At 43.5% G+C, this 13,311-nt stretch overlaps 1 protein-coding gene across 1 annotated transcript; it reads right to left on the bottom strand.

The window, feature by feature from the left end:
* Positions 1–2,689: 2,689 nt before the first annotated feature.
* On the bottom strand, positions 2,690–11,846 carry NMUR2 (neuromedin U receptor 2). The gene is made up of 4 exons (XM_029998061.1): positions 11,127–11,846; positions 6,076–6,160; positions 4,051–4,176; positions 2,690–3,068 (listed from the first exon to the last, which is right to left on the bottom strand). The coding sequence occupies exons 1-4, from the start codon at positions 11,844–11,846 to the stop codon at positions 2,809–2,811; spliced, it is 1,191 nt and encodes a 396-aa protein (XP_029853921.1). The 3' UTR covers positions 2,690–2,808.
* Between the last annotated feature and the right edge of the window lie 1,465 nt (positions 11,847–13,311).

Raw genomic sequence — 13,311 nt, 5'->3', positions numbered from 1 at the left:
TCCCCATCCATACACACCTTTCCCCCCACCACTTCCCCTTCCTCACAACCCCCTTTGTCTTCCCTAGGAACAAAAACTTGGCCCTTTTGTTTAAGAACACGCAAAATCTTCACCCTACAGCTTCACATTCCAACCTTGACTGCAGGTCTGCGTGCCCATCTGCAAGTCAAGAGATGCATTTAACAACCCCGAGCTTTACAGCCAAGGTTGCAATTCTCCCATGAAGGGAGGAGAAGAGAGCGGCGTCACTCGTGGATGGCTCTCTGTGCACCAACACAAGATGCTGTCTGGTCCTAAATGCATAAGACGCATTCAAAGAGCCACAAAATCTTGCAGAGTAATGTCTCCATCCTATAGGGGATGTGTGAGTATGTCAAACTATACTGTCTCCTCGATGCTTTGGCTGGGTGTCTAGGACGGCAGAGAAGAAGACATGCTTTCAGCGGCGCGCAGCTGGGATAAGGAGGATAACCCCCTGAGCTTAGTTAGTTAGGGAGTTGCACAAGTGAAGCCCAGGGTGAGGGAGGAAATCCCGCACAGCCTCTGCCCAGGCGGTCCCCAGTCCGTTACTGGGAGCACAGAGCTCAGTGCCCTGCACGGGGACTGGACAGCTCGCAGGCAGCGAGGTACGACCGGCGCAGCAAATCCAGAGGGAAAACACACCTTAACGTCTGGTGGAGGGAAAAATGACAATACAAAACTGGTTAGAAATGTAAATGTCACTGACAAAACTCAAGTGTCCACTTGGGGGTGGCAAAGTATTTCAGCTGTGTCTTCAGGGAGCAGGAGTTGCCTTTTCTCTCCAGGGCCTTGTGTGTATCTGCTACCCTCTCCATGGCTTGTTTCTCAAGATTGCAGCTGGTAAAATGGGTCTGACAGAAAACGTGGGCTAAAATTCCCCTTGTGCTGTGGGAGAAGGCAACTCGCCGGCTGACATGAGGCCCGAAGGTCTCGCCTCACCCAGGAGTCCCCCAGCGAGAGGCAAATCAGAGGATTTTGGGGCAAACAAGGTAAAAGCCCATTGTAGCAGGAGTATAACCCATTCCTCCTATGGTGGGAAATGTCATCTGGATCCCCAGTGACAAGACTGGAATAAGCCTTTATGCATACAGTGTGTTATCTCTCGGGAACTAATGTTCTTATTCATTATGGTAACTCTGTGTACTCTGACTATGTAAGGAAGTCCCAGCCCCTTGATGACACACAGCGGATGATTTTCTGGGGCAGTGCGTGCCAAACCTGAGCCCAGTGTGGTGGCTAAACCTAGCCCTGTGTCATGATGCACAGGGGAGGCATTCCTCTGAAACACAAGCAGGCTTTGAAACTTGGGACGCAGAGGTTTATAAAATTCTCTGTCATGTAACGGATTCACCCCGTCCTTCCTTTACAAAACTCTGTAGGGTCCTGACCTTGCAGTTAGTGGAGCTCAGGAACTCATTAACTTGGATGTACGCGTGCTGCCTTCAGGATCTGTTTGCATGAGTGGAGTGCGGGAGGGTTTCCTAGACCTTATATTGTGCTTTGTGGCAAAAACTGAATTCAGTAGATGCAAAATCACTGCAAAACTCTCTTTTTTATTGCCTTTGTACCAGCTTCTCTGATCCTGCAGGTTTGCCCCAATTCTGTTGTGAATGGTTTCCAGCCTGTTTCCTGGCGGTTGCTAACCTTATGTAGATCTCTGATTTCTGCAATCCACCTGGTATGGGCAGATGTGAAGTCTGCTAAAGTATGACCACAGGGCTTCACTGGCAGAGACAACACATAAGTATCTGAAGTTCAAACAGTGGTAAGAAGCTGTTGCAAACTGCAGGACACGGGGCATAGCAGGGACCTACCACAGTCCATTTGTACACGGTCAGGCTCAGTTCAGGCAGATGAGCGAAAATGAAGCTGTCTGATGCACAGGAGAAGACTGCAGACATTTCACGTTCCCTGGGCAGATATCCCCCATTAGCTGCATTTTGGGCAAAGGAGCCACACCAGGAATATCCTCAGCTCCCAGCAATGGCTATTTCCCAGGTAATGTAGAAGGATTTGTGGCATGGATGTGCCATTTCAGCACTTTGTAGATATTGTCAGACATAGTATGCAGAGATACGGTAGTAACGTTGATACATTAAAACCAACCCACTCAAGGGTAGTTTTTTTGACAAGATTCAAGGCATTAATCACCACCCCCCACCCGAATCCTCACGTAGCTCAGGAAGCAAAAGTTTGCTTCTCATAATTATTGGCTCCCTGGTTCTCCTGGCCCAGAAATAGCTATTGCTGGTGTCTGATGTTTATCAGCCCAGCTCAGAGCTGCTCTTGTTCATGCCTACTTGCTCATGTTGCCAAGAGGGGCTTGCAGCAGCTACACCTTGAGAAGGTCATAGAGGAGAGAAGTGAGACTGGCTTGCCTAAAGCTAGAAGTGGGTAGACAAGGCTTTTGCAGCAAGTTGCTCCATTTCAAACTAAGTAAACTGATGTTTAGGCTGGTGCACAAAAAGCCATTTGGTAAGACTTGGATAAGCTGTGTCTCCCTCCTGTGCTGGCAACATTGGGAGTGTGTCTCATTTTTGTAAAGCAGCTTTTTGTTGGCACAGCTTGCAGCCAGTAAGCTGAGATTTTCAGCCCTCCTATTAGCTTGAGGGTAATACAATGCTTGTCAGCCACCTGCTAATTACAATCTCCTTGTTCATTCATTCAACAAGACATGTCTGTGAGCTCTTCTTGCTGAAACCAGTCTTTTAGGAGGGTCTTTTCTCTTTTTGTTTCTTAAAGTAATTTTCTTTAACTTCTCTCTCACCTGGATCACAACATGGGAAGTCACAGGCCAGTGGAGAGCTGAGAACTGCTGACAGATGTCCTGTGGGTGCCAGGGAGACTTGTGTCTTCAGCAGAGTCCACGAGATTGTGGTCCTCAACCACAAAGATGCTCTGCTGGGCAGGAATCCTGCTGGTGGGATGGGCAGGGGCCCAGTGCTTGCAGCAAGGAGAGATCACACTGAGGAAAGCCATCCTGAAGCGCTGGGACAACAGATTGTAAATGATGGGGTTCACGGCAGAGCTCAGATAGAAGAAAACACCTATAAGAACGAGGGGTGGGGGGTGGGGGGGGGGGGGAGAGAGAGACCTCATTTCTTGTGGAATAATCTCAGAAGAGGAAAATATCTTCATTTCTTATACTGCTCCACCAAGCTTGGGTGCAAGGGTGGAGGCAGCGACAGCACATCTCTGCCTGCTACCCCCCAGGCAGAGGCAGAGGGATGTCTCACCAAGGCTAGCTCAGGCACCGCAGCACACGGGGAAAGTGGGAGAGAGTATTAACAGGAGCTCACCGTCTCCAGCTGTTCAGCTCTCTCTTGAGCTCCACTGACCTGCCTCCAGCACAGCCCTCATCCCCGCAGCAGGATTTGCACAGCTGGTGCCCTCATCAAAGCTGTCAGAGGATAACTTCCAGCCGAGGGGAGCTAATTTCTTACAACACACCAGGACAATTGCATGAGATCGGATTTGTCTGAGCTGCCTAATGGCCACATTCAGTGTTTTCCATGGCAGACTGAAAATAAGATTCCTCTTTGAAAAAGCCTTCATTTTATGGTTGGCAGGGCCACAAACATTCAGTTTTATCACCCAATTCTGAGCAGTATGTAAGTCTTTCGTCTTGCCATTTGGTAAGGTTTCCCATTTGCCTCAGAGACCCTCTGGAGAATGATGCCTGCTGCTGTGTATTCATTAAAAGCAGCTGAATGACTGTGGACTTCATTTCTGAACATTCCCAAGAAGGAAAAGCAGCTGGTAAAGATGCATGATATCCTTTTTTTTTTTCCTTCTTTGTGAATATTCAGACAACTGTATCGGACAACATGCCCAGATCTTGAAAGTTGCAGAAACTTGCATGCAGTTTTTATTTCAGGCACAATTCTCATCACTGTCCACCAAACCCCAATGAGCTTCTCCATGCATCTCTCATGTCACCTACAAAATAGACAGCTACATATTTCAAGTAAACCACTCACAATTTTTTTTTTTGCCAGCCCCTGTGCGAGTGGAAGAATAAAACTTTACCTGACACCACATGAATTAAGTTGAATATATTAGCCAGAGGCTCTGTCCATTCCACAACAAAGCTGAAGAAAAGTCGATCTATATGGAATGGAGCCCAGCAGATAGCAAAAACCATCACAAGGACAACTAGCACGGAGAAAGGGGAGAAGAAAAACAAGTCAATTATGGAAGGATATGGTTCACTAGCCTGCACAGAGCAGAGACAGTTCAGAAAGCTGGATGAAAGACTAAATTATACAAATTTTATTCATTTTTTCAAAGCTTTTGCCATCCTTTCTGTCTTACCATTACCAGCTAAAAGAACAAACTTTCCACTGATTTCTGTGTTGGCTAATCCAATGCATGCACACACAATGACGTTGAAACAGAGCAGGCAACAGCCAGGTAATGTTGTGGCATGTACAGACCCTAGTGAAGAAACTGCCAGTGAGACGTCTGGATTCATCTGTGGTACCTGGAACACACTGAGCACATTGTACCCTGGAGTTAATTTCCTCTGCACACTACCTGTACATCACATAGCAGGATAAGGCCATAGGAACCATGTGCTGATAATAAGTCTGTCCGGGCATGCTGCTCAGCATGAAAGAAAAAGAGTTTGCTGCCATGCACAACTTGGCCTGTGCTGGCTCCAGTAAGGACTCTCACAATCCCGTTCCAGACTCGGGTTCTATGAATATCTGTGGTCACACTCATGGGGCACATGAAATCAGGCTGAGTTCAAAGTACAATTTCCTAGTTCAGATGGTGACTTAAGCTGCCTAAAAGAATAAAGTTCTTGTAGGAAATCTTGAAGGTGGTTTATGTTTCCTGCATAAATACCATCTCACTAGCAAGGTGATCTTTGCCTTAAAGACAGCCCTAATTAGGAAGTGATGCGAGTGCTTTCCGGGTGGTTGGAGCACAAATTCTCCTGAATGCAATACGATGTGCAAGTCTGCCTAGGTCCTACTTCTTCTTGGGAAGGTCTAAGTGGTTAAGTCAGCAGTAGGTGATGTACATGGCTTGGTGGGACCTTCCTGTTCATGAGCAGAGCTTGTGGTGTGATGCAAAACAGATGTACATTCTTCTTTAACAATGTACAAGATAGATAGACTATTTGCATGCTGTCCTGGTTTCAGCTGGGATAGAGTTAATTGTCTTCCTAGTAGCTGGTACAGTGCTATGTTTTGAGTTCAGTATGTGAAGAATGTTGATAACACTGACGTTTTCAGTTGTTGCTAAGTAGTGTTTAGTCTAAAGTCAAGGATTTTTCAGGTTCTCATGCCCAGCCAGCGAGAAAGCTGGAGGGGCACAAGAAATTGGCACAGGACGCAGACAGGGCAGCTGACCCAAACTGGCCAACGGGGTATTCCATACTATGGGACGTCACATCTAGTATAGGAACTGGGGGGAAGGAGGGGTGGGAGATCGCCGCTCGGGGACTAGCTGGGTGTCGATCAGCGGGTGGTGAGCAATTGCACTGCGCATCATTTGTACATTCCAATCCTTTTATTATTGCTGTTGTCATTTTATTAGTGTTATCATTATCATTATTAGTTTCTTCTTTTCTGTTCTATTAAACCGTTCTTATCTCAACCCACGAGTTTTACTTCTTTTCCCAATTTTCTCCCCCATCCCACTGGGGGGCGGGGAGTGAGTGAGCGGCTGCGTGGTGCTCAGTTGCTGGCTGGGGTTAAACCACGACACACGCTGAAAAAGGGGGATCCTCCCTAGAGGACTGCAAGAACCAGGTTTGGAGTAAGGGATATTGGAGAGTTGCCATGCAAGCATCTGCCATGTAGGTTTGCTCAACCTCCTCTCATGTTCAGGAGGAAAATCTGCCTTCTGAGTCTTTTGATATTTAACCATGGTGTTTCACTCCTATGCCCTCTAAGTCCAGATAAAACAGCAATAAGCCTTTATTTTTTTATCACAGTTACTCATCTCATAACTCTTGTATCTAGTGAATTTGCTTGATGCCCTTCAGGACTTGGTCACCCTCTTGTCCACAGTAAATAAAACACAGAAGGACTCACTACTTACACAACATCTTGGTAACTGATTTCCTGGATGGTCTCTGAACATTCACAGCCATTTCCTCCACTTCCAAAGATTTGTCCCCTTTCAACTAACAAAAGGAAGGAAAAAGGAGAGCTTAGACAGGAGATGACATCCCCACCAGACATAGCTTATTTGATATTTTGATAGCTGTAGTTTGAGAAGGCAAAATTTGGGGCAATTCAGGACTCACTGAAAAAAATCTACATTTAATTTTCAGTTTTAGTCTACGGAAACATTGAAGCTTTAGGTTCAAAACAATCTGTAGATTTTATGCATCTGAGACTGCATATTTACAGTAACTTTGTATTTCAGTTCCCCACTTGTCCTTTCTCAATGAGTCAATATTTGGTTCACAGTTTGTGTTCAATTTCAACAGTATTTTCCTAGGCATTATTTTCTCTTCTAGCAAAACATTGTTTGTTTATTTTCCTGAAAGTGTTCCCCACAATTAAGCACAAACCAATGATCCAAATAATACCCAGAGAGGCCTCAGTGAAACACAGCTGTAATCACTGGAAAAATTCCTGTAGAATTCAAGGGAGTTTGTTTCATGCCCTGAGTGTTTGGACTAATTGATATTCAATCCATCTAATGAACAAAACACATATACGTTCTCTTGCAGACAGCCGGTGTGCATGATATGCACAGATTCAGCCACATACTGCTCAATTACAACAGGGTTTGTTTTTTTTAATTCTGGTAGTTTTCCTGGACTTCTAAAAAATGGACATAAAGAATAATAATCTGATCCTCCCTGAAATGCTTCCCCAATATGTTTATGGTGAGAGCACTGGTGCTTTCGTGATGAAAAGACCAGGTCTAGGTAATCAGGACAATTACTTTGATTATAAAAGAAATCATCGAGGGAGAGTGCATAATTGGACCCAGCTTCTTGAAGTAGGAACTTCTGATTAGCCAACAGATTTGGAGTGATGCTTTTTTCAACTGAGAGAAACTGGAAACAAAACTTTTAATTACATGGGAAAGAATATCAGGAATGAGGGAAAAGATAGAAATCAATCTGGATTTGTAAAAATCTTGTGAAAACATGCTAGTTGTGCCATTTTCTTTTGCCTTTTACACTGTGACTTTGCTTCCTGATTTTTGATTAACAATACTTTACTTTAAGGATGATCAGATGAGACCTTCTTTCAATGTTCTATTTATTCATAAAACCCATAAAAGGGAAACACATGTAAATTGAATTATATTCAGTTATAGTGCAATTTAGCCTCTCATGTTTTACATTATTCCCTTTGTAACTTCTAGTCGTAGCCACAATTGCTTGAGGAAGAGGCTCAGTTGATTTGAAACACATCTAGCGATAAATGTCTGCTCAGATTGATTAAAATCCCTAGTTTCCCTTCAGTGGTTTTCAGTCTCAACAGTAATCCTTCCAGGCATATTCCAAAGCCTCAGAGAATACAGTGCTCTGATGCTGTAATAAACCAGAGACACATGTATCTGTAATTTTCTCCTTCCTCCTGTCATTTTGATGATGCTATAAGGCTCTCTTTAGCCTCAAGTGATAAAAATGGAGGTGTAACTAGTAAGAATAACTCAGCAGTTGCAATTTAATAAAACAATGAGTTATGACAAAGAGGAAGGGGGAAAAAAAAAAGAAACAGGTCTATGGCAAAGGTTGTAACTTGAGTTCATGCCAATGGTTTGACAGAGGGAGAACTCCAGCCAAGGCAGTGGTTACTTTTACATCACTGTGGATGTATGAGGCTATGTAGAGTTGCCTGGAGATGAATGTTACCCATTCACTGCAAGAGAATTAAAAGTGTCTGGAGCAAGAAGCTGAAAATTGGATTTCCCCCCCACAACTTTATTAGCTACGGCATTTCATACTAGAAATCAAAAGGCAGAGTGATAGGGCCTCACCTATCCCCAGGCAAACCTAGTGAGGCCACTCAACAAAAGCAGGAGAACTGCTTTCTGTAAGCTCCTCGGCCTGTCTGACATGAGTGGTGACCAAACTTTCTCTCCAGCTGACAGAAAAATTGATATTTAAAACCCACGTGGCTTGTGCTAAAGCATGCAGTCCTGCCTACTTCAGTGATTTGGCCGAAGCAGTTGCCACCTCTCTGCTGAACTGCAGCCTGGGTGTGCTCCTAGCTCACCCCCATTGCAAAGGAAAATGTGTTAGTAGGTGCAAGGTTTGTTGCACAACCTCCATAGAAAGGGGACACGCTCTTCCAGGAGTGTGCTGGGCTCTGCAGAAATTAGTCAAAAGCAATCACTCTTCACATATGATTCTGGTTTTAACAACTGGGCATTTAGGGGGCAAAACAGATTTTGATGATAAAATCCAGACAGCTATGCATTGACAAGAATAAGTTGTCTTGATTCAAAGACAGCTGAAATAAAAATTACCAGTGTGTCCAATGTGTTACTAGGGGGAAGTGATACTAAGAGAAGTGTTGGACTCTTAGCAGAAGAATCATCCTGCCTAGGTGAGGTTAATCTAGTGCCATCTGATCATTTAGATTCCCTCACAGATGTCTGAAGTAGGTGGGATGAATGAGTCTCTGGACTCTCCACTCTTTTCATTCACTGTCAAAAAACCTCATTAAATAGAGTCTGACTTTTAGACAACCAGCAAGAACCACCAATCCCTGTGTCCTTGATCAGCTTGAAAGACATGGACAGGGACCTTGCACTGACTCCTGCTGCGATGCAGACTTCTTCCCAAGCAATGCCACCCCACGTCTACCAGCGCTGCAGGGATTAGCTTCTACAAGCAGCCACTTCCCCGTGCTCTCATTTCCTCCCTCTCCTCTTCCTCCTCAGCTTTTTGGCTATAGGCTGCAACCAGTAGCCCAACAGCTGAACTGGGTTTAAAGAAGAGCCTGGCTGATTTGGGATTGGTCCTAAAGGCACCTGTGATGAGAACCCCATGAAAGAGGCAGCAGAAAGTTTCTGCAATCAAATCTAATGAGACTACAGTGTAATCATCAGTGTCCTCTTTTTTACACTACTGCTGGAAGTATCTATTGACCATAACATCGTAGTATTAAACCATCAAGCCTTAAAATTATATCCAAGTAGATCATGAGGTGATTGATCATGAGGTAATCAACCTGATGGCTCTGTTGGCAATAAATTTCCCGGTGAAAAAGACAAATATATTTTTTTTCCTTTTTGCAAGGAATACAATTAAAAATTAACTCAGTTACCATATGACTCGTGTTTGCTACCTTCTCACAGCTGCTTAACATGTCACACATGTTTCCTTCTGTATTACATCCTGAGGCTCTCCTGAGCACTGGCAAAGCTTGAGGGAGAAACTTTGGTGAGGAAATGCCCTTTCAACAAAGCCTGGAGTTGGAAAGACTACGTCTCTGCTGAATTTGAGCTGTTGTGCAACCTTTGGATCAATTCTGAGCTTTTCCACTACAGTCTGTGAGCAATACATGGCACTCGGGAGACTCTAGAGTGCTGCTGAAGCATCACAGATTTCATCCTCTGTGAGTAGATAAAAAGTGTCTTCTCTGAAAAATTTTATATATATATATAGCATTCTTCTATCATTTCTGTTGAAAAAACTGCAATTATGTTGCCTAGTGCATTTTGGAGCGTAATGTAGGTATATGCAGGATGCTTAAGATTTGGAAGCCTGAGTTGGGTATACAGAAAAGCAGAGGCACAAACAATGAACATTGCAGCTTTCAGGAAAGACAGCTTGAACACGTCTGTGAATATACAGGAGTCCTGAGGGAGCAGCCCTTGTCTGGTACCTAGCTTCTCTTTTGGGATGGGGATTAGGAATATCTGCTGCCACAAATAGAAGTTATGGCAGTCTTCAAGATTTCTTTTTATTAGTTCAGGGATTTCTCTTTTTCTTTTTGTAACAGCTATATTTTCAGCACTTTTTCATCCCTTCAGGTCTTATTCTGAAAATTTTCAGTGAAACTATGTAAAGACCCCACAACAGCCACTGGGCAGCGGGAGTAATTTAACCCACTCATTTCTTCAACGATCTACTGTGTGCTATGGGATTTTTGGCAGTTAATCCTTGTGGCTTTTCCTGGGTAAGGAAAAATTACTTCTGTATAGTTTCAGATAAAATGATATATACACCAGCAGAGATTTGGTTGAATTTCTTGCACATAATTTGGTAAGTTCATTCATGTCTACTAGCATATTGCATCCCTTTCTTGCTATATGATCAGGCACAGCTTTTTTAAACTTTAAGTTATATTCAATGTGATGAGATAGGTTTTATACTTTCAAAATACGTGTAACATATGAGAAGAAAAAAGTCATTGACTCACTATGATTAGCAGTGCATTTCAGCGTTGTGCTACGTGGTTTTATAATACTGTGATACTGATTGTTTTATCCATGTATTTAAATGATGAATACTTGGTAAATCTAGTCTCACTCTCTGAAGAGACAGTGAATATAAGCTCTAAGGTAGCCTTAATCGATGGTGAAACTGTGCCGTAGTTATATAAAGAAACGATTGCTGAATTTGCTAGCAGCAGCAATAAGGTAGCATTTCAGTCTATGACAGCTTTGTGACTTTTAACAACTGAATATTAGCACCATCTCCAGGGAAGAAGAAAAATAAAGTAGTGTAATGGAAATTCCACAGTCACAAGAAGAGGGAAAACAAATAATATACAAGATTCAATCACTAGCCTCCTCCTTTTTATTCTTTTCACGTTTTCCTTTTGGTCTATTTCCTTCTAGTCCCTACTGCAAAGGTGCAAATCTCTGAGAAGGTGGAATCAGTCTACGGACTTGGATATTTCAGTAACATTCAAATGTGAGCAGCAGTGATGGTAAATTTTTTTTAAAAGATTGGGATAAATTATTCCCCAACATAGTTATATTAATTTCAGAATGGGATTACAACAAAGAAGGAGTTGGATCCACTGTTTTCAGAGGTTTGAAATACTTTTGCTTTTTGGGGGGAAAACAGATGGGCAAGAAAAAGGTGCAATCACTTAAAAGACACGTACAGACACAAACACACAAGAATGAGCTAAGGAAACACTGAGCACAGTCGGAGTAGGACTTACTCTTAGCCCCATCAGATAGTACAGCACACTTATTACCCCCATAGGCAGCACATAGAAGAGAAAAGAAGTAATCTGGACAATACAGTTGTAGATCCACATGGGCATGACTACAGTGCAGGTAGCAGAGCCAGGGACCAGGGTGCCATTGGGGAAATACTGCAGCATGATACCGTGGGTGCCAGTGTTGGGGAGGGCAAAGAGGACAGAGAGGACCCAGAGCACCACGACGGTCCTGAGGGCACGCTTGCGAGTGCTTTCCAGCTTGGCACGGAAAGGATGGAGGATGGCAATGTATCTCTCCACGCTGACTGTGGTCACGCTGAGGATGGAGGCAAAACAGACCGTCTCAAAGAGCGCCGTCTTCAAATAGCAGCCGACGGGCCCAAACAAGAAGGGGTAGTTGCTCCACATCTCATAGACTTCCAGTGGCATCCCAAAAAGCAGCACGAGCAGGTCTGAGACAGCCAGACTGAAGAGGTAGTAATTGGTCGGCGTCTTCATGTTCTGGTGCTTGAGGATTACCAGGCAAACTAAGAAGTTACCTACCACCCCAACGACGAAGATGAGGGTGTACACCAAAGCCATGGGCAAGAACAGATGGCTCCGTCTGGGCCCACAGAGGAAGGCTAAGTAATCCTCAGTGCTGTTTAAGTACCTCCTAAAACGTTCTTCATGTAGAGCAAGGTGATTAAACCAGGAGGTATTACTGATCCAGGCCATTACTGGATCTGCTGAAGTGTTTCACAACTGAGATCCGGTCGTCTTTAAGTTTCTCTGTGCTAGTTTGCTCACTTTTTGCAGAGAGAAGCTGGCGGGGGGAGTTGTCTTGCCAGATCTAGATGCACAAAGCCACTGAGAGATGTGGGTGAGTGTGTTTGCCTGGCTTCGGTTAAGGTTTTGCCGTTGTAACAGCTGTTCCCCTGCAAGGAGTCCCTTAGCCAGAAAGCCCCTCCTTTCACACATATTCATTGGCTCACTAAGTGCATTAGATTATAGAGTAAGAAAAGAGGTTCCAGCTCCTTGTATCAGCTCCCATAGCAGATGCATTTACAGAATCAGAAATGCGGGCTTTAGAGAGCTGGGAATCTGAAATATAGGATGTGAGACAAGCTGCAAGATGTTTGTATTTGTCAGAGGGTAGGAAACCAGACAAAAAAACCCCCCTGAAAACTCAGTCCAAAAAGCTTTTACAAAATTATATTGATGCTACATCCAGTTATGAGCCACAAGCCAAAAAAAAAAATAAAATTCTGGCATGATTTTATTTTTCAGGTCTCTGTTCACTTTTATTTTCTGTTGTCTATAGCAGCAAGTACTTGGAAACAGAGTTTGATCAGTAGGAAAGCCAACCTGTTTTTGTAGTTATTCACATGGAATTAGGCTACTGTAAGGTTTCAGCCTTTTTTTAAACACTGTATTTTTTTTTCCCCTGAAATCCAACACAGGATTTTAATTGCTCTTCTTATTGATATCAAAATATTTTCCCACTTTCCTGATATGCTGGAATCTGATCCCATATCCTTAGATAGCCTTGTTTTGGGAATCTAAGGACTGTATTATTCCAAACATATATTTATTGCCTCTGGGACTAAATTTACATGATTTTTTTATAAACTCTTATTTCTTCCTGAATGACAACCATTCTGCAAACACACTTTCTGAGCCAAAAAAGTGTATCCTGCAAGGATGATGGCTGTGTCAAAATAGATCATTTAGCTCCTTATGAATGCTTGGTTCGTCACTGAATTTCTCTAAACCAAAAAAGCTTTAAAGTGCATGGATATCATCTTCTGAGATTCAGAAAAAGTTTAGGTGTTTGGGATCAAAGAGGTGCAAAAGCTGAGGGTTAGTTTAGGGGATTTTGCCAGCTTGATGTGCAATTTGTCTGCCCAGTACCTCTCACTAGCTCTCACTTTTGCTTACCTGCTCAGTCCACCTCCTTGAAGCGATGTAGACCTTTTACATCCCTAAATTCCTTTGGCAAGGAGCTCCTTGGGTCTACTGTCCATATGTGAAGAACCACCTTCTTTTCTCTGTTTGACCCTTTAGGTGACTCTCCTTGGCTACTAACCTAAGACTTCATATTTTTAACCATCCAGGAGCAAACGAACAGCCCTTTTGGCTGGCATGTCCTCCAAAATCCTGCCAAAAGCAAGTTTTCCAAGGAAGATGCAAAATACTGCAC

Source organism: Aquila chrysaetos, chromosome 22 (assembly GCF_900496995.4).
Source record: "Aquila chrysaetos chrysaetos chromosome 22, bAquChr1.4, whole genome shotgun sequence".
Taxonomy (NCBI): Eukaryota; Metazoa; Chordata; class Aves; order Accipitriformes; family Accipitridae; genus Aquila; species Aquila chrysaetos.
Note: the sequence above shows the minus strand (reverse complement) of the source record. Positions and strands in the feature narration are given on the sequence as shown.